Below are 21,982 nucleotides of genomic sequence, written 5' to 3'. Positions count from 1 at the left end.
TCCTCTCTCCCCGAAGGAGGGGAGACTGAAGTTCGGATTCCAGTATGCCTGGCTCCTGTGTGCCCCACCTCCCTCTAATCCTGTCCCTCAAGATGCTTGCAAGTGGATTTAGTTCATTTCTCATAACGTTAGTTCCTCCACTCGGCTTCCTTAATGGCGTCTCGGACAGAGGGAATGCTCTTCAGATACAGCAGGATTTACAAGGAAAAGCACAAGTGTGCATTTGCTCGTGATAATCCCAGAGTTGTTTGGGTACGGAGGCCTTTAGTAACTGGTGGAGAGAATTAACTTAAAGTTGGCATAATACCTAGCTATGTGCGCAAACATTGTTATTCTTAAGGAATCTGTGTTTAGATGCCATCAAGTTAATTGGGAAATATGTATTTGCACAGAATGCAAGAGTGCCACTGAACAGAAAAATAAATCCTCCTCACTAAGCTAATCTGTGCCTTCTGAATCTCCAAAGTTCTTAAGATCACCAAATGCTAAAAATATACAAGTTCCTTTAAAAATGATTATTTCATTTTCCCCAATAACCATTAGCATACCTGAACCAGGTGTTTTCCACCAGATGCTTTTCATTAAATTCTTTTAAAGTGAAAACATTCCAAGGTGAGTATACAGGAGAAATAGGTAAACACATGGATGGATGAATGGAGGGGTGGGTAGATGGATGAGATAGATGGGTAGATGGGTGGACAGATGGGTGGAATGGAGGGATGGATGGATGGACGGATGGACGAATGGGTAGATGGATGGGTAGGTGGGTGGGTGGGTGATGGATGGATGGATGGATGGGTGGATAGATAGGTGGGTGGAATGGATGGACGGATGGACAGATGGAAGATGGATGGAATGGAGGGATGGGTGGATGAAGTAGGTGGATGGATGGATGGATGGACGAATGGGTAGATGGATGGGTAGGTGGGTGGGTGGGTGATGGATGGTCGGATGGATGGGTGGGTGGATGGATAGGTGGGTGGAATGGATGGACAGATGGGTGGAATGGAGGGATTGGTGGGTGAAATAGGTGGATGGATGGACAGACGAATGGATGGAAAGATGGGTGGACAGATGGATGGATGGGTGGGTGGACAGATGGGTGGATGGATGGACGGACGGATGGAAGGATGGATGGGTGGATGGACGGGTGGTTGGGTGGACAGACGGATGGATGGACGGACGGAAGGATGGTGGGTGGGTGAATGAAATAGGTGGAATGGATGGGTGGATGGAGAGATGAGTGGAATGAATGGATGGGTGGGTGGACAGATGGAAAGATGACTGCAAGATAATGTTACATTCTATTAGAAGAGGAGTGAACATGTACGTATGATGCAACCAAGTGACGAGACTGCATTGACCATGTAAACATGTCCGTTGTGTGCACGTATGTGTTGTGTAGTATGATTTGTATCAATCTCTTGGGTTGCTTGAATTGGACGTTGGTTTCTGTAAGAGTCTGTGCTCTGGCTGGTACCATGCCACCCAGATTCAAGTCCCAGCTCCACCAAAGACTGTGCCGCCTTGCGTAATTCCCTAACCTCCTAACATTGAGTCTCCCCATCTGTAATCTGGGGCCAGTAACAGGTACCCACCTCACAGAGATGGCTTGTGGCTTAAATGAGATGAAGAGTACACAGTCCTTACAGGGTGCCTGGCACATCAGGGGCCCCACAAATAGAAGCATTTTCCGTGATTGTTGTCATTACTGATGAATTACAGGGACCGTTTTATGGTGACATACACATGCTATACTGTGCACCAGGAGAGGGTTTCCTGGTGTAGGGTGTGTGCTCACTATATCAGGTGTGTTCCGGGCTGTCGTTTATGCTGGGCTGTGTACTTTGGTTTTCTATTTGGTGTGTGTGCATCTTCTCATAGGGAGTCCTGTCTTGGTTCCGTCTGAGGCTCTGTTGCATTACACACGCTCCCTGTGTTGGGTTAGATGTGTGTACACAAAGCACGGCACTGGATGGAGATTTTGCGTTGGCACACATGGCCCGTTGGGACGCGTGCGTGAGCTGTAACGTCCTATCCGGGGATTTTAGCGGTGGACCCCCACAAACAGCTGCGTTTGGCTTACTGGGTATTTTTTTTTATTATTATTTGAATTAGTTACTAATATTTAAAAACTGAAAAGTTTTGCGTCAAGTCAGATGACTACTTTCTCTCTTAAAGACTAGAAGACCCAGTAATGTGGTCCTTTCGGTCCCATAATACTCTGCAAGACTGGAGGACAGACCCCTTCGCGGGTGGGGATAGGCATCCTCGAGTGCTCCCTCACCTTGACCCCCAGGGGCATTTGCTGGGTTTCAGCTCAACATTCGGCTCGTGTTCATGCCCAGCCCGCTTCACCCCCGTTCTCCTCCCCCCTCGGGCTTGCACGGCCATCTGGGCTTGCTGTGGCTGGGTTCTGAAGGCCCAGAGCCTGGATTCCTTTCCCACAGGCCCCAGAAGGGGTGGTGAGCCGGGTAGGTTGGGGGAGGATGGGCCCCCCACCTCCCACCCCCCACCCAGGAGTCAGGAAGCCCCGGTTCTCTGGAAGCCGCAGAAGGGAGTAGCCGGCGGGGGTACTGACCCTGCTGATGGAGAAGAGCAGCCCCGGGCGGTCGGAGCAGACGCCGGTGAAGCAGAAGCGCAGCTTCCAGTAGAAGAGGTGCTCCCAGATGAAGGTGATGAGGCTGAGGGCCATGGCGGCCGCCAGCATGTAGAACACGCCCGCCATGTTGTCGATGTCCAGCTGGCTGCTCATCACCTCGTTCTTCTCGTTGTGGCAGATCCCCGTGAGCCACAGGGTCTCCAGCTCCTCCATCTCGCCTGCACGGGAGACAAGAGCCGCGGGCCGTGAGGAGTGGGGGAGTGCACTGGGGGGTCTGGGGAGGAGCCGGCGGACTGGGAGCTGGGGGGTGGGGCGGTGCCTCACCAAGCGCGGCAGGCCTGCGCATGCGCACGCGCACGCGCATGGGGACGCTCCAGTGATGGCGGGACCCACCTAACACCGCTGTTGGGAGGGCAAAGAGGGCACTATGTAGTCGGGTGCAGTTAAATTACTGTCCTTTTGTTCTGCCCACCCTCCTTTTCTCGACCCCCGTCCCCGGCACCCACGCCCGCCTGGAACAGGGCGCGGCACGAACTGGCAGCTCGCCACCACCACGGAAAGGCTCGCATCCCAGCTCGGACTTCACCCCTCACTAGCTGGGGGGCTGCAGGGCCGCAGCTCTCCCGTCTGTGAACTACCCAGAGCGGCACTGCACGCGTCCTAGCGTTCTCACGAGGACCCCAGGAGCTCAGTCTGCAAACGCCCTAAACGAAGTGCCCGGCTCACAGCCAGGTTTTCCCTAAATAGTAGCGTTCCCGGGGCTGTTCCAAAGGAAGCGCCCAGCACCGTGCCGGGCCCACGGCAGTCCGTTTCCTCTTGTGTCTCCCTTTAGGTTATCTGGGATTGTTCTAAGATGCCACCCACCGAGGGCATGGCACTGAGGGCAGAAAGCCCTGGAAAGAGGCATCCCAATCAGCTCTGAATGGCCCCTTGCAAATGCAACCCCTCCCCACTTGGGCAGGCAGTTAAAGGAGCAGGTGGGGCTTTCAGGGGGAGAGGAAAAGGAGGCATGCTCTGCTAGCATGGCGTTGTCTTCCTGTGGATTTCATCCAGTTGCCATTTAGGAGGAGATTCTCTGATCTCGATGTCTAGCAATTAAGCTGTCTAGCAATTCACTAAACTGTGGCACTTATACTATGATTCAGACTTCAAAAATTATCCTTCAAGGACACCGAAAATCAAACAGGACGCATACAATATGAAATGAAAAGTAGGACCATGTTGTGTGTGTGTGTGCGCGCGTGTGTGTCTGTAGATACAATACAAAATGTGCCGAGAAAAGTAAAGGAAACACTCCAAATGTTTCTTTGATTTCTTGTTTGAAGAGGTGAGCATAATTACTGCTTCCATGATGCTCTTTTTTTAAGTTTCATAAAATTAGTGTGTCACACTCTTGGTTCATTCACCTTTTGAATGATTTGGCTGAACAGAGAAATCTAAGTTGATCCTTATTTTCCCCGGGCCTTTTGAAGATGTTACTGAGTTTTCCTCTGATCTCGATTACCGTTGTTGAGAAGTTGGCTAATAATCTAACTTTTGCTACTCCCTGTGTGATCTGTGTTTTCTTTTTGATGGGGTTTGAGACTTTCATTTTGTCTTTGGTGTGGAATGTAGGTGTAGATTTGCTTTATTATTTGTTCGGCTCTGGACTCTGTCATTCTTCGAGGTGTGACTCAGGACTTTAATTCTGGAAAAATATCTCACCTTTTCCTGCTTTGCATGTCAACCTTCCCTACCCCCCCCCCTTTAAAAAAACAAATCAGTGGACTGTATTTTTCTAGAGTAGTTTTAGGGTTACAGAAACACTAAGCAGATAGTACAGAGTTCCCGTAACTCCTTCCCATTCCCTCCATTTCTCTTACTAACACGTGACACTGGGGTGGTAATTTTTTTTTCCAATTTATGAACCAATCTTGATACATTAACTAAAGCCCAATTTACATTAGGGTTTATATACATTATATATATAATATAAAACATTTAATTATAATATACATGGAAAATATATATACGTATAATCTACTATATATACATGTGTATAGATCGATATTATACATAAATATATACATATTTTATGTAAGTATAATATGTATATTTTATACATTAACTAAAGCCCACAATTTACATTAGGGTTCGTGCTTTGTGTTATCCTGTTCTGTGGATTTTGCCCAATGCCTAATGCCATGTGTCCATCACTATAGTATCATACAGAATAGTCCTGCCTCCAAAGTCCCCCATGTGCCAGCCGGTTTGACTCTCTTCACGTGTATCCTAACCCCTGGCAACTACTCATCTTTTAATGGTCCCTGTAGTTTTGCCCTTTCCAGAATATCCCATAGCTGGAACCACAGTGCACATGGCAGCGGTTTCGAACTGACTTCTTTCATGGTAACAAGATGTATTTTTTTTTTTTCTCAAGGGGAGCAGTCCTCTGATTTGTAAAAAGATGAAACAATTTAAAATGATCCAAAGTATCAATTCAAAGCAACATCAAAAAGCGAGCGCACTTAACTTGCCTCAGTTCGTAGCAGACCAAGCGGGTAAGTGGGATAATTCATGCTATAGCAGTTTGCTGTTTGACCTGGTTGGGGGACGGGGGGCACTGATCAAGGCAGAGGCACTCTCGCTTTGAAGAACTAGAACGGAGGGTTTCCAGACTGATCTGGCATCATCATTTACTCTTGCATTTATGGTTAGAAATGTACACGGTGGGAACTCCAGGTATCTTCTGGATCCTTCCTTCAAGTCCACAGTGTTAGCACATGGGCTGAGAACAACGTGCACTTAAATTCCTCCACTTCTGTCCACGGCTTGACAGCTTTTTACTTGCGAGTAATTTCCATTGCATAGAGGTATGGTCGGTTTACCGTTCACCCGCTGAAAGACATCCTGGCTGCTTCTGAGTTACGGCAATTAGGAATCATTGGATGCTGTCAACATCCGTGGGCAGGTTTTCCTGTGGACAGCCGTCTTCAACTCCTTTGGGTAAATATGGGAGCACAACAGTGGGATTGTATGGTACGAATATGTTTAACCTTGTGGGAAACTGCCAAACCCTCTTCCAAGTGGCCATGCCATTTTGTGTCCCCACCAGCAATGAATGCGCGTCGCCGTTGCTCCACACCCTTGCCAGAATTTATCAGCATTGTCAGTGTTTTGGATTTTAGCCGTTCTAATAAGGTACATAGAGGTATCGCACCGTTTTAATTGGCAACCCCCTAAGAACACATGACCGTTCTATTTTTTCTCTTCTCCTGAAAATTGTGTTTAAAATATTCTAAACCTTCTCATTCTGTCCTCCAGGTTATTAACTTTGTTTTAATATTTTTCCACTCCTTGATGCCTCTGTCCTACAGTTAGATGCTTCCCACAGATCTATTTTCCAGCTCATTTATTCTTTCATTAATAATTTTAGCTTTCTGCTTTCATTTAATCTGTTCTAATTGTGATACTCATCCCATCTTAAAATTCTGCCCATTCTTTTTCATCATAACATCTCATTCTTCTGTTACGAGTCTTAAAAAACTTCTCCACATTTAATAATTTCAAACCCACCATCTTTCAGATTAGTCTCTGCCCTTCCTCGTGCCCACCACCTTGGTTCCTGGGGTTCACACTGTCTGCTTGCTGCGTGTGCTGGCTCTCGCAGTGGAGTTCTTCCTTGTGACGTTTGTAACTTCGGGAGATGAGCTCATCTTCAGCAGGGCTGCTGTTCCTCTAAACCCCACGAGGCCCCTGAGCACACTGGGCTGTAAAAATGTTCCTACAGCGGGGTGCTGAGTTTGCTTCTGCCTTGGTTCCAGAGGCTTCCAACGTACCTGCTTTAGTATGAGACACGTGGCTGTCCCTGCCACGGGTTCACGCTTGGACCTCCAGTCATCCAGGTTTTAATTCCTCCCTCGGAGCTTCAAACAGATGGCAAACACTTCTTGTACTTTTTTCGTGTTGATGGACAGTTTTTTTCTAGTCTTTTCACAGTTGCGCTGATTCACTGGGATTTCTCAGATTCATGCAGGGGTATCATTTTTTGCTCTCTGCACAGTTCAGCCCCCACCCCCACCCCCATTTGTAGATGCTAAAGCCTTGGTCTCCGCCCCTGTGCCCTACACCCCCTTAGGCTGCTGAGTGTCCGCGGAAGGTGATGTGAGATTGGCCCATTCCCCTCTGTCACTGGCACCCAAGTCTTCCCCGTTGTTTTGATAACGGTGCGTGCAAATGTGTGAGTGTGCGAGCACTCCCTTCTGATCCTGCACCGGGATGTGTTTGCAGCAGGAAAGGGGCTCCTGTCAATTTAGCCTCCCGTCATACCACAACCACACAGACATGTCTACCTTTTGTTGTCGTGGCTAAAAATACATTCACATTTACGGGAGGGGAAAAACAGGAAACTTCTCCTTTCATAAATTCATCACCCGGCAGGAAGAATGGGGTTAATCAGCGGCGCAGGCATGGGAAGGGGCTTCTTGGTCTCCGTTCCTGTCCTTCCAACAGCCTGCGGGGGCTGCCGCGGGTCGTGTTGTCCTGGGGGGGCTTCTGTGGTATCACATCACTGTCCAGCCAGCAGCCCTCGGCTCATGCCCTTGCTTCTGCCTGCCACCTGCCTCCTGATGTACAGCACGGCTTCCTCTTCCCAGAGACCTGGACGCCTTCCCTTCAACGCCCCAGCACGCTGCCGCCGTCCCGCTCCCTTTGGGCTCTGCGAGGACACAAAAGCGGGTCTCTGCACCTCGCTCTGTTCCCATGGGTTCGTCCCAGACACAGCTGGGTTTGTGAGCCTAGACCAGGGTCCATCTGGGTGGGAGAAACCTCACTGGATTCCTTTCATGGGGTAAACGTAAAGCTCTTTCCGCCACCCTCTGACCCAACACCTCTCTCCCAGGAAGGCGATCTGGGAAACCAGATCCGTGCCATGCGAGGAGGGCGCATGCCCTGTCCTCAATCCCAGTTACGGCCTCTGCTGCCATCACTTGGAAGTCCTTTACTTCCTGCCTCGTGGTCTTCTCCTGGCACACAGAACTGTAGTTCAAATACGTTCTTATTTCGTTTTTAATTTACTCAAGTATATTGTAATCTCCTCAGGGGCGATCAGGTGTTTTATGATTCTGATAGTTCTCATGGCCGACAGCACACTGCAAGGACTGAATCTGTATTTTCTTTCCTTTTCTTTAGATTTTGTTTTTAAATTTATTTATTTGACACTCAAGAGATCACAAGTAGGTAGAAAGAGAGAGAGAGGAGGAAGCAGGCTCCCCGCTGAGCAGAGAGCCCCACATAGGGCTCGATCCCAGGACCCTGAGATCATGACCTGAGCTGAAGGCAGAGGCTTAACCCACTGAGCCACCCAGGCTCCCCCTGTATTTTCTGTTTCTAGTTCTTTCCTCACATCCTCAGACTTAAATTAGCCAGCACTGCAGACACGTTCATATCTGCTGAGTGAGTCTGTCTTCTAGGTAAGGAGAAGGAACGACAGATCCAAAGGGAACCTGCCACGGGCTCGGGAGCAGGAGGCTGAGCAGCACGTGCGTCCTCGGCTCGGGTAAGGCGGTGAAGGCCAGCTGTGGAGGCAGCAGCTCTGAGATGCTCATGCTGCCGTCCGTTTCTTCCATGACAAAGAGGCCATGATCTCTGTCACTGTGGTCTTGTGAACTGGAGCTGGGAAGTGGGACATTTAACTCTGTTTGCCGGAGCAGACGCGATCTTGCTGGGAAGACCGAGGCTGAGCGCTCTCCGGGGAGCCAAGGCAGCCTGGGCCACTGAGAGTTTGCAGCTGGCCCCCGCTGTCTTCATCCCTGCGTGATGCTGAAGCTTCCCCCTCTGTTCGTACCTCGAAGGACGGGAAGCTCCTGCGTATCCGAGAGCACTTGTGCAGCCATGCACATCATGTCCGATCAGAAGTCCTGCTGGGTCTGGTCTTCGGGGGGAAATGCTTTGTGCTCCAGGTGTCCTTCCGGACCTCGGGGTTCTGTGCCGGCCTGAGGCAGGCGGGGAGGCTGGCTCCCAGAGCAGACATCCCAGCTCTCCCTTCCCCGTGTTGCCACTAAAAGGCAGAGTCGGTGGGGGGGGGGGGGGCATTAAGAGGTGGGAGCCAGAAAGATAGAAAATCTAAAAGGGAATATGCGAGAATAATTGAGACAGCGCCGTGCATGTGCCTCAACGAGCGGCTCGGGCTGTGGTGCTGCAGGAGGCCATGGGATACCCGTCCGGCTACTAGCTCACAAGGTACTAGCCATGTATTTCTCATTGGCGAGAAGGGATCAGTGAAAATGCAGACACACACCATCCCAGAAATCCCAGGTAGAGAACACCAGAATGAGCCGCAAAAGGGAGCAAGCCATCCCGGCAGGTCCAGACTGCCCCAGGAGGTGGGGTGAGCCTCTCTGCCCACACACACCTGCCTTCCACACCTACGACCCATGTGACCTTGGCCCCGAGATTCTACTTACCTATCCAGCCACTCGTCCCTTCTATTTTCCTATTCTCTTCTTTAACGGAGTTGCCATAAATTCCATTCCGTTTCGCGCACTGTACTCGGATTTTAAAACATTAACCCACATGGCCTTCCTATCAACCAGCTGTGGCTGGTGTCACTATCATACCCATTTTACAGATGAGGCAGGGAGAGGCATTTCCTCAGCGTCTCGGGCATGTGTGTACCCAGCGGAGCACAATGGTATTTGGCTCATAGGAGTCGTGCTGGAGTTGAATGAAGCTGCGCAGACCCTCCCCTGGCAAACACTCATTACTCAGCACGCTTCCCTGCACACATGGTTCTTTGTTGCCTTGGGCGGGAGGGCAGGGTTGGGCAGGGGTGAGGGGTGTGGGTCGCTCACCCCTCCCTCTGCCCTGCCAATCCACAGAGCCTGCAGTTGCAGAAGGCATGTCCAGAGAGGAGGCTGAGCCCTGCAGGAAGAATCTGTTATGTCCAAAGTAAGAGGAATCAGCTCATTTGCCCTCGGACTCGTTCTCTGCATTTCCAGAGGGACGGCAGTAGCTTTTCAGATGAGATTCCATTCTATTCTGCAAGACGGTCACAGCACTAAGGGGATTGCTTCAGGAAAGGATTTTACAGCGCGCCACGTGTCCGGCCTTCAGACTTCCTGAGCGTTTCTCCCCTGAGGTCGGTTGTAGAAAGTCCACTGCGAAGCTCTACCCTTTAGGCTCTGTTAGGGCCTGAGAACAGGCTGCCATGCATCTTCTCGGATCAGCCCACTCACGGACCCTTGAGGGCACGCGTCTACATAGTTTCTCGTGGTTTCCAGCCAGAGCACCCGACCCTACGTGGTGCTGGTATGGGGAGAGTCCGTGTGTGGTTCTGAGACGCTGGCTCTGATGTCCTGTTTCATTTCCCGTCAAGTGAGGTTTTTGGTTCTCTGAGGACTTCCCTTTGGTTTTGCCTCCCTCCCTCTGCATTCATTCACTCACTCACTCATTCATTGAGAAGAACATTTCTAAAGCATTGAGCACACGGTCAGCGGCATCTCCGTAGTTTTGGAGACAAATAGCGCATAGTCTTCGGGCTCTGGGAGCTCAGAGGCTTGTGGGAGACAGCGTCCCGCAAGCCAGGCTTTCTGGCTGGATGAAATGACAGAGTGTGCACAGGCAGTGTTTGGACATCAGAGAGAGGTTCAGAATTTGGGGGAAGGAAGAAGCAATGAAAGGAAGAGCCAACGGCCAAGGACTTGGCTTTTGTGCTCAGGAGTGGGGGTGTCGTGGGAACAGGGGGCCACTGGATGAGACCAGTTGGACCGAAGCCGCGTTCTCACCCATCGTGTCGGGCAGGCTGTTACAGGTGCGTGCGGATGGCAGACGGGAAGAAGGACAGGGACACAGTGCGGCGGTTTCCAGTACATTCCATCCCAGTGATATAATCACCACTGGGGCCCTGTCCTGGTCTCCGAGGCGGGCAGGACGTGCAGTTTAAACTCTCCTGCTCCCAGGATATGTAGTGACCCAGAGAGAAACCAATTTGCAGGGAGACACTGATAAGGGTCCACTGTGAATTGTAATCCTTATCACCACTGCCTGTTGCACTTTACTCTGGATATGCCTGCTGCATGCGGACATGCTGAAATCTTGCCAATGGCTACCTGTTGAATGCAGCTCAGAGGTCTCCACTTCCAGGAAGTCTTCCCTGAATGCACAAGAATGGAGGTATAAGACCATGGTTTCTCCTTCTAAAACATCTGGGGTCTCTCGTCAATAGGACTTCTGTCACACTAGAGTCTAATCACCATTGGCATCTAAGTCCCCATCAGGAGGTGACTTTATTCAGGGTGGGCATCCTGCCATATTCTTTTTGTATCCCCAGTCCCTGGTGCAGGGCTTGACCCACCGCAGGGGGTCCGTACAGCCGTGTTGACTGCCGATGGCAAGAGGCTCCTCTCCTTGATTAGCTTGTGATCCACTGTTTTGAGCATCAGCAAAAGCCCAAGAGAGGAAGGAACCTGGGAAGCCCCAAGCAGAGGGGGTCAGGAAGAATGTCTGAAGCCCAGAAATCAAGCCTGACTCTCAGGGCAAGTTAGTTCCAATCAAAGAAGTCAAACGATAGAGTTTGGTGGTTCCCCAGCGGGAAGCAACTTCCATCTATAGCCGAAAGACGTCAGGATGAGCTTGCCGCTGATCCCGTCGGGGTTTGCTGTGAACACCAAGAGGGGAACTGACCCCGTTTCAAGCCCGTTTCATGTCTGGCCCAGGGACTGGGCACTTCAGGTTCCTCAGAAGCCCAAATGGAACTGGAAATGGCAAAAGAACAATTTTCTTTGTAGAGAATCTAGGGCATCATCATCGACAGGCCGGTGTTCTCGATGAGAACAGATCTGGTGGCTGTGAGCTCTGCACTGTGGTCCCCAGAGCGAGGACAGCCCGGGGTCTGCAGGGTGGGGACCACATGCTCTCCTTGCCAAGCTGTCCTAGAAGGAAGCTGCTGGTGAGATTTGGGACTCTTCCAGTCCGTGGACTTGGAACAGAGTAAGGTTGTGGCGGTGGGGACAGTACAAGATTCTGGACACATGGAGACTAAATCTGGAAGATGTGTCTCTCTTATTGAAATGTCAGAATCTTCCATTTCTGTATAATGCTGAGAAGTCACAAAAGCAACATAAAAATAGGGTTAAGCCTAAAAGAATCCAGCCAGATGCAGAGACAGGCTCTCTTGGGCATCAGTGTGTTGCTACGACCTTCCAGCTGAGATCTCTGCTCTGTGGATGGAGCCCGAGGCCGCAGGAGGCCTTGCTGGGGGTCGTCATCGGGCTGGGGTTCCGCAGGCCACCGGATCAACCCAGCAGTTTGGAGTTGGGGAAATCTGTGCAATGGGTCCCCCACTCTGTGTCTCTCGAGGAAGGAGGAGGAGGAAGAGCACAGAGGTTGGGCCGTCCCATCAGACACCAGGCAACGCACATGGCCATAGTTTTCCAACAGAAGGCGGGGTTGGCGAGAACCAGTTCCCTGGAGTAAGGCTGCAGGAAGACGTCACTGGTGAATCCTGGGTATGCCCAGCACCTCTGGAGTCGGCTCCAACCGACTGCCTCCCACACCCCTAGATGGTCCAGCTGCCAGGACTCAGAAGGCATGCGTACTGGTGAGCATAAATGAATCCACAGTAACTTTTGGACAACTGCACATTTCCTCCATTGATAGTCCTGAAAATCCTATGACTCATCATGTTCCTACACGATGAGGGCTTTTTAATGCCCCAAAGGGGTCCTTGCATTTGAAAAGGCTGTAGCCGTAAAGGGGGAAGGAAAAGAAAAGGATCGCGATCATCCCACATCCCACGTTGACAACACTCGCTCTTCCAGCAGCTAAAACGGCGTCCCCACTTCTTGGCTCCTCTTGTTTCGGTCACCCGGCTTCCCGAGACTGTGGAGTCCTTAAGCAAAAGGATCACATCCATTGCCCATTTTTCTCTGCCTTCCCCATCACCCAGAACAACGCAGGGACTTAAAGGGTACTCAGGATTTGGTTGTGGTGTGGAGGAGAAAGAGAAGGGGAGGCTGGAGAGGAAAGCAAAGAGGGGGAGGAGATGAGGGAAGATGGAGAAAAGGAAAGAAGAGGAAAGGGGAAATGAGACCTTTGGAGGAAGGACCTGATAACTGCTGCCAGTGCTGCCCATAACCGACACAGACGGAAGATCCAGTTTGTCTTTTTATGGAGAGGGTGGGTTACAACTTAGGAGAATGCTCAGACCAATCCCATTTACAACTGCACCCCAAATCAGAAGATACCTAGGACTAAATCTAACCAAAGAGACAAAGAATCTGTACTCAGAAAACTAGAGAATACTCGTGAAGGAAACTGAGGAAGACACAAAGAAATGGAAAAACATTCCATGCTCATGGACTGGAAGAACAAATATTGTGAAAATGTCCATCCTACCTAGAGCAATCTACACATTTAGTGCAATCCCTATCAAAATACCATCAACTTTTTTTCAAAGAAATGGAACAAATAATCCTAAAATGTATAGGGAACCAGATAAGAACTTGAATAGTCAGAGGAATATTGAAAAGGAAAACCAGAGTTGGAGGCATCACAATTCCAGACTTCAAGCTCTATTACAAAGCTGTCATCATCAAGACAGCATGGTACTGGCACAAAAACAGACACAGATCAATGGAACAGAATAGACAGCCCAGAAATACACCCTCAACTCTATGGTCAACTAATTATTTTTTTTTTTAAAGATTTTATTTATTTGTCAGAGAGAGAGTGAGTGAGAGTGAGCACAGGCAGACAGAGTGGAAGGAAGAGTCAGAGGGAGAAGCAGGCTCCCTGCGGAGCAAGGAGCCCGATGTGGGACTCGATCCCAGGACGCTGGGATCATGACCTGAGCCGAAGGCAGCTGTTTAACCAACTGAGCCACCCAGGCGTCCCTGGTCAACTAATTTTTGACAAAGCAGGAAAGAATGTCCAATGTCTCTTCAACAAACGGTGTTGGGAAAACTGGACAGCCACATGCAGAAAAATGAAATTGGACCATTTCCTTACACCACACACAAACGACTCAAAATGGATGAAGGACCTCAATGTGAGACCTCAGGAGTCCATCAAAATCCTTGAGAAGGGGACGTCTGGGTGGCTCAGTTGGTTAAGCGGCTGCCTTCAGCTCAGGTCATGGTCCCGGTGTCCTGGGATCGAGTCCCACATCAGGCTCCATGCTCAGCGGGGAGCCTGCTTCTCCCTCTGCCTCTGCCTGCCACTCTGTCTGTCTGTGCGCTCTCTCTCTCTCTCTCTCTGACAAATAAAAATAAATTAAAAAAAAAAAATCCTTGAGAAGAACACAGGCAGCAACCTCTTCAACCTCAGCCACAGCAACTTCTTCCTAGAAATATTGCCAGAGGCAAGAGAAGCAAGGGCAAAAATGAACTATTGGGACTTCAAGATCAAGATTTGCACAGCAAAGGAAACAGTCAACAAAACCAAAACTGACAGAATGGGAAAAGACATTTGCAAATGACATATCAGATAAAGGGCTAGTATCCAAAATCTATAAAGATCTTATCAAACTCAACATCCAAAGAACAAATGATCCAGTCAAGAAATGGGCAGAAGACATGAATAGACATTTCTGCAAAGAAGACATCTACTTGGCCAACAGACACATGAAAAAGTGCTCCACAACACATGGCATCAGGGAAATACAAATCAAAACCACAATGAGATACCACCTCACGCCAGTCAGAATGGCTAAAATTAACAGGTCAGGAACAGGTGTTGGGTGAGGATGCGGAGAAAGGGGAACCCTCCTACACTGTTGGTGGGAATGCAAGTTGGTACAGACACCCTGGAAAACAGCATGGAGTTTCCTCAAAAAAGCTGAAAATAGAGCTACCCTATGACCCAGCAATTGCACTACTGGGTATTTACCCAAAGATACAAATGTAGTGATCCAGGGGCACGTGTACCTGAATGTTTATAGCAGCAGTATCCACAATAGCCAAACTAAGAGAACCTAGATGTCCATCAACAGATAAATGGATAAAGAAGATGGGTATGTGTGTGTGTGTGTGTGTGTGTGTGTGTGTGTGTGTGTGTCTACAATGGAATACTATGCAGCCATCAAAACTGAAATCTTGCCATTCGCAACAACACGGATGGAACTAGAGGGTAATAAGCTAAGCGAAGTAAGTCCATCTGAGGAAGACAATTAGCATATGATCTCCCTGATATGAGGAATCTGAGAAGCAAGACAGAGGATCCTAGGGGAAGGAAGGGAAAAATGAAAAAAGATGAAACCAGAGAGGCAGACAAAAGACTCTGAATCTCAGGAAACAAACTGAGGGTCACTGGGGGTGTTGGTGGGGAGGGGTAGGGTGGTTGGGTGATGGACCCTGGAGAGGGTATGTGCTAGGGTGAGTGCTGTGAATTGCCTAAGACTGATGAATGTCAGACCTGTACCCCTGAAACAAGCAATACATTATATGTTAATTAAAAGGAAAAAAAAAGAACTCTCCGACCTCGTTGATGATAGCTCTCTCCCCCCCTTACAGGTGGCGGTGCTCCTTGGACCGCTTCTTCCTGCTCCCAAATCTGAAGTAACAAAAGGTCCCAGGTGAGACTACTGCCAGGGATGAGGGGGAGAGTGCAGGACAATGGGGCGTGGTTAAATTCAGACGACAACTCAGGAAAGTATGTGGGGGGATCACTACAGACCTCTTGCTCCCTTCTATATAAGAATGGAGATGGAGAAGGAACTCGGGTCTCTCAACTATGGGCTACGGTCGTACAACAAAATCCAACATGAACACTCCTGCCTGCAGTGACACTAGCCCATCGTATCTCTGTCCTGGAGGGGAGAGACAGGGCCCTCAGAAACTACGGGCACCGCACGCTCTGCTGATGGAAACCTACGCTGGTCATTCTTTCTCTGGAAATTGTTTGGAAGTATCTGTTAGAACAGAGTATATGCACATTCTATGACCCAGCAATTTCATTCCTAGGTATATTCCCAAACCATTAAGTGCCTGCGTGCACCAAAAAGGTACAAGAGTGTTCAAAGCAGACAAAAGTGGAAAATACCACGAATGTTCATCATTAGCAAATGTAAAAATAAACTGCTGTATATTCATACAACGCACTACCATGCAGTAATGAATAAATAGGAGTTTTAGTTACATGACTGATACGGATTAATGTCCTAAAAGGTGCAAAAAAAGATACAGTAGATGTTTATGATTCTACCACATATTTGAGATTCAAAAGGAGGCAAAAACTACCTATATTCATGAAGGTCAGAATGGGTGGTCACCTTCGGGGGGACAGCTGGTTGGAAGGGAGCTTTCTGGGGTACTGGCCATGTTCTTGACTCTGATCTGAGTGGTGGTCAGTTGTATACACAGTTGTATAAAAATTGTATAAAAAGTTGTATAAAAATTTTTGGACGTTGAGATTTATGCAATGTAATGAATGTGTGTTACAACTTACAGAAGGAAAAAGAAACATTCTTCCATTTTTGGGGTTAAGAGAGAAAATAAGGGGGAAAAAAGGACTTTCTACCCCCAAAATTAAAAAGAACACCTCATTTTTTTTTTTTTTTAGAAACATGACTTTTTTTTTTTTTTTTTACAAAGAAAAAGTTCTTAAAGGATAAAGAGGGATGAGTTAAGTTAAATTCTTCCATATTGTTGGAATTATTTCAAAAGAACATGCTGTCCTTTAATATTGAAGCCAAAAGCCACTGATCTTTCTGAAAAGGTCTAATCAGGAAATATTCTCAGCTCTGTGCTCTCTGTGGTCTCTGTCCCAACTACCCCTCTCTGCCCCAGCAGCACAGGAGAACCCTCAGACATGCACTGTGAATGAAAGGACGTGTCTGGGTCCCAATAAAACTTTATCAACAAAAACAGCCTACAGGGCGATGTGGGCCGTAGTTAGCAGAACCCTGATTTAACGGGGCACCTGGGTGGCTCAGTGGGTTAAGCCTCTGCCTTTGGCTCAGGTCATGATCTCAGGGTCCTTGGATCGAGCCCCACATCGGGCTCTCTGCTCGGCGGGGAGCCTGCTTCCCCCTCTCTCTCTGCCTGCCTCTCTGCCTACTTGTGATCTTTCTCTCTGTCAAATAAATTAAAAATAAATAAATAAAAAAGAACCCTGATTCAAGCAATTTTTAAAAAAATGAAAAAAAAAAGATTTCTTAAAAAAATATATACATGAATAAGAATAGATCCCAATTTGGGGAGACTCTTATGTTACATCTGTGATACTTGCTGAGTACCCATGGACGAGTACTATACTTAGCAGTTCTCGGACGTTCTCGGACGTTATACCATTGAACTTGGTGAGGCCGGTGCCATTACAATCCCTAATTTAAACTTTTTTTTTTAAATTTATTTGACAGAGAGAACGTGAAAGATCACAAGCAGGCAGGCAGAGAGAGGGGGAAACAGACTCCCCACTGAGCAGAGAGCGGATGAGGGTCTCGATCCCAGGACCCTGAGATCATGACCTGAGCCGAAGGCAGAGGCTTAACCCAGTGAGCCACCCGGGCGCCCCTACAATCCCTAATTTAAAGGGGAGGAACATGGCCCTTACAAAGGGTAAATAACTTTCCCAAGACCACAGAGCTAGGAGACATCAGTTGATATATTTCAGCTCTAAGCTGAAATACACCCCATGCTGCTATATTTAGGACTTTGTGTGTGTGTGTGTGTGTAATATTACAATCAAAGTTTTAATAAGTTACTAAGATATAGAAACTGTCCATTAAAATCCATATGTAAAAAGTTAAATGGCCAAAAAAGATGAAAAGACAACTTCCTTTTTTTTTTTTTTTTTTCATTTTCACTAATCCAGGGAGCTCTGGGCAACTCTGAGATGCACCTTTTGAAACAGCAGAAAGAACACTAATGCTCAAGCCTTCTCGACTGTTTTAGAACCGGTGCATAGTACTTTTATATGGGAGCGAGTCTTTTGGGCATTAATATGATATTATAGGTCCAAGGCTCCTGAGGATGTTTATAGCCATGAACCCTTCAAATTCTACATCGAAGAGTTTGTTACAAACAGTTCAAAAAAAGAAGGGGGGGGCATGAATAGTTTCCTTCCATCATTATATCCTGTAGCAAAAAGGACATTTTACCAGTAGGAAAATAATGTAATGAATTACGGTTTAACAATGACTATGACATTCTATGTACAAATTAAAGTCACTGTGAGGACCTGCTTATGTAATGGCCTGAAAAAAGATCCCAAATATAATGTAAGTTAAAAGAGTGGAATATAGAAAAAGTGTATATAACCACTTATTAAACGTATTTTAAGCGACACGTCTGCCAGAAAAAGGCCCAGAAGGTAATACCTCAACCGAAAACAATTATGTTAAGGTAGCAGACTGGGTGATTTTATGTGGATATGACACTGCCTTTCCAAATAAGTGTTTACAAAATCATAGACTGAAAGGGACCTGGAACCGGTGTGTATCCATCCGGTAATTCCCACATCGGGTTCTGTGACATCAGCGTTTGACTTCCCAGCAAGTCATTCTTCGTGTCTCATTTCAACGTTGACGGTTCTCTTGACATCTGACTTTCCCTGGTTGGAGCAATTCACAGCTTGTCGGGCCCGAATCTGGCACCGCTGACCTTGTTCTAATCCTGGCGTCAGGCTGGTCATAAACACTGCAGCTCTGGATCTCCGGGGACCGATTGGGAAATTCACTGCAAACTTGCGCCCATGAAAAACCCTCCGTGCTCTCCAGCACAGAGCGAAAGTCAATGGCCCTCCAGGATATTTATGGATTTTATCTGTTCCTTAAGTAAGTGCCATTCCATTATTATTCCAAATATGTCTCTAGTTAAAATTAGGAGGGAGATAAACAAGTCTAATTTTTATGGTACCATCTGGTCACAGGCCAATGAAGAAGCAGTTAAACCCTTTATTGCTAATCTATGCTTAGGACAGATTTCATTTCCTCCTCTCGAAACATTTCATTTCTCAGAGAATAGTGGGCTGTGGACATAGATTTTAGGTCATAGGAGGGTCAGAGTGACTCGGCTGCTGGGGCGTCAAAATGGTCACTGATCACCAGCCCCCTGTGGTACAGCGTCCAAGGTGCTGGGCTGGGTGGAAGGGAGGTTGGGCTGCCTGTCAAAGTCATGCACTCAGAGCATCTCCAGCGACCCTCGCTGTGGTCACTGTGGACCGCCGTGTGCTGATCAGCTGACGCTTACACGTTCCACACGATTTACTTGTGTTTTCTCAACCTCCGAAGGTCTAGTTTCACGGAGCCCAGACAAGGGACCTGTTGGCCGCTGGCCTCCGTGTCCTGTGCTTGGCAGTCAGAGAATAACGCGTCTAAGTGCTAAACAGCGTTAGTCTAGGGAGTGCTTCTTAAATCTTACTGGCCATTAGGGATTCCAGAGTGTTAAAAAAGACCCCATGGGGTGAAAAGCAGGGATCTGGACTTTCAACAGGCTCTCCAAGCGAGTCTGATGGACACAGACGAGCCACGGCCCTTTGCAGGGAAAGGAACCGTTAAGGGCAACAGAGCTTCTCGTCATTTTTACTTTCCCCCACCTGGAGCTTAGAAGCTGCCGAGTTACTTTTTGTTGCGTGAATGTCTAGAGGCAGGGTGAATGAATGAACCAACAAGTGAGTTAATAAATCGGGGGCCTCTGTCGATGGCGTCTGGTCTTGCTCACTTGGCCAGAAAGTCTGTGATTTATACAGTAGGTAGCCGGGCTCAGCCCAAACTGTGAGGTCTGCCTTTGAAGTCTCAATTTGATTAAAACCCATTTAGCGAGGAACAGTAACTTTCTGAAATGCCGGGGATTATGCAGCTCGGAGGAGCTCTGTGGGGAGCAGGCAATTCTGGCAGCCGGGATGGGTCTTTGTGAACCTGGAGAGGCCGCTCTGCGAGCCTGTATCCGGGCCAAACATCTGACTCCTCTTAATTACATTCTGCCCTTGTCTCGTTCCTTCTCATCTCTGGCTTCTGGGTCCTGAGTTTTCCCCAAACTGCCAGGGCTGAATGAGCTCAAAAATGAGGCTGGGCCTGTTCCCCTGATGCCAGGGCCTGGGGCATGGACAAGTCTCCTTCTCCATGGAAAAATGGGAAAAAAGCATAGGTCACTTGATCTCCCACCCTCTGTCGCCAAGTTATTCTGCCCAGTATGACCCGCAGGGGACCAACGCTGTTCCTCCAGCGACAGAGGAACGGACACTGAGTCTGGATTCTGATTAATCTGCATTTCAGTCACAGCTTTGACCCTTTCCAGGTAGAGACGGAGAGACGTCTCTGAGTTATAGCAAACGGGAAGCAGTACTGCATCATGGTTAAAGCAAAGGCCCTGGGGCCCATCTGTCTACATCCCAATCTCAGACATGCCCCTTAGGAGCTTGGACACATGACTTAACCTGCCTGTGACTCAGTTTCCTCAGCTGCACCCAGCAGTTAATGATCATGCCATGTAACCATTGCAAGCACCGAATGAAATTAATATGTAGGAAGACCGAAGCTATTCTGGGACCCACAGTTCTCCCTCGGTAAGCGTTACCTCTTGTTACGAACGCCTATAACAATAACAGTGAGCAGGTGGCGGATCCGTTTAGAGAAACGTAAACCATCTCTTCGGGGCACCGGGGGCTCTCCGGTCCTCGGCACCTCCTCTCGCCCAGCCCCCCACCCCCTTCCTTATTCTGGTGTTTATCTCTTTAAATGGGCCAAGGCTGCTGGTTGCAATAGGGTGCTGCTGAGTCATCCGAGGACACGGGGACCTATGTCACGAAGAACTGCCGGCAGAGAAACCAGCAGGAGACAGATGAGGAGGCCTCCGAGGCAGGAGTGAGTCAGCCCCTGGTCCCTGCCTCGCTGCAGCACGGAGACGGGGCGGTCGAGGCCTCTGAGGCTTTTCTAGTTTCTGCTGCTCTGAGGAACCAGGGTGGCGTGCTCTGTAGCCGCCCAGGCTGAGTCCCGCCTGCCCGGTTGCCCGCACACACCTCCCTCCGAGTCTGCTCTCCACGGTTCCCCTGGGCCGCCGCCTCCTCCTCCCCCAACCTGCTCCTTCCCTTAGGAGAACGGGACAACCCCGAGTTTCAAGTCTGCTCTGCCCCTTCTGGTCTCCCCCAGATAGCCTCAGACCAGAAGCCATCATGCTTTTTCAAGGAAGGGCCAGACTGCAAAATTCGGGGGCACTTGCGGCAACTGGACGGTGCCCGTGCGGGGTGACCGCGGCCCTGGGCAGTTCCCGAGTGGACAGACATGGCTATGTTCCAATAAAACATTATTTTCAAAAAACCAGGTAGTGGTCAGATCCCGTGCTGGGGCCACACCTCGCTAAACCTGGAGGAAAACACTGGTTTTCCTGTTTACCCGCATGACGCGGAGACCACAAACTGGGGAACCATTTACAAGCCGTTTCAATGCTAAAAGCCAGGAACCGTATCTTCCTGCTGGTTCTATCCCTCCTAGAACACCGTGTTACCCAGACAAGGCAAAAGCGATGTTGGGCCACAGGAGCAGGCAGAGTAAACCGTGGAAGGCGGTGCCTGCTTGTTCGCTCATCAGTGAGTTCCCTGTGAGCACCTACTGTGTGCCAAGCTCGGCAGCGACTCCTACGGGAGACAAAAGGCAACAAAAATAGGCCTGACAGTGTCTGCCCTCCAGGGACTGAGAACGCAGTGCCCCTCGCTGGGGAGGCTGGCCGTGAGCAGGCATCGAACACGTGCTCAACACTGGGCTTGTCTCTCCCCGTTCGTTTTCACGTTTGATCCCCAAACCACTCCGATGTAGGGATCAGAAAACTGGAATTCAGAGAAATTAATTCACCTGAGATCATGCAGATAGGACTCTGCAGAACCTTCCATCTCGCCCCTCCACTGGCCTTGCTTTGCTGAAGGCCACAGAGCACCGAGCTCGGAGCTGAAAGGGTTCACGGCTGATAAACGTTACCTATTTTAGAGCTGTGGTCTTTAAGGAATCTTAAAGGGAGATGCATAGACTGAAGAATAGGTCCAGTACCAAATCGGGAAAAGGGCTTAGGAGAAGGAAGAAGGAATTTTTTCTTTCTTCTTCTTCTTTTTTTTTTTTTAAAGAGATTCTTTAACAGATCTATGTCCAGTGCAGAGCCCCATGTGCGGCGCGATGTCACGACCTGAGCCAAAACCAAGAGTTAGACGTTTAACCGACGGAGCCACCCAGGGGCCCAGGAATTTCATTTTTAAAGGGAGCTGCATGGAAGATTCCAGGCTTATCTTGCTTCTCTGAGAAAACTTCAAACGGTGGAATTGCCGACACAATAGAAAGCTGAATGAGGGGAAACATTTAGGAGCCCCCCTCCCCCCAGTGAGCTCCTCGACCAGTGCTGCCCACGCATTCCTAAGCCAGCCTAAGAAGATAGGCTGCGAAGTCCACTTAGGGATGAGCCCACCCTTGGAGTGGGGGCA

At 48.9% G+C, this 21,982-nt stretch overlaps 1 protein-coding gene across 7 annotated transcripts in view; it reads right to left on the bottom strand.

Moving 5' to 3' along the window:
- The window catches only part of GRIN2A (glutamate ionotropic receptor NMDA type subunit 2A), a 609,475-nt gene that overhangs the window by 8,631 nt on the left and 578,862 nt on the right, over positions 1-21,982 (bottom strand). For all 7 annotated transcript variants that reach the window (XM_032327993.1, XM_032327998.1, XM_032327995.1 and 4 more), the window contains one exon: positions 2,582-2,820. In XM_032327993.1, coding sequence (XP_032183884.1) covers positions 2,582-2,820 — 239 coding nt within the window. The remainder of the gene's footprint in view (positions 1-2,581; positions 2,821-21,982) is intronic.

This window comes from Mustela erminea, chromosome 20 (genome assembly GCF_009829155.1).
Source record: "Mustela erminea isolate mMusErm1 chromosome 20, mMusErm1.Pri, whole genome shotgun sequence".
Lineage (NCBI taxonomy): Eukaryota > Metazoa > Chordata > Mammalia > Carnivora > Mustelidae > Mustela > Mustela erminea.
Note: the sequence above shows the minus strand (reverse complement) of the source record. Positions and strands in the feature narration are given on the sequence as shown.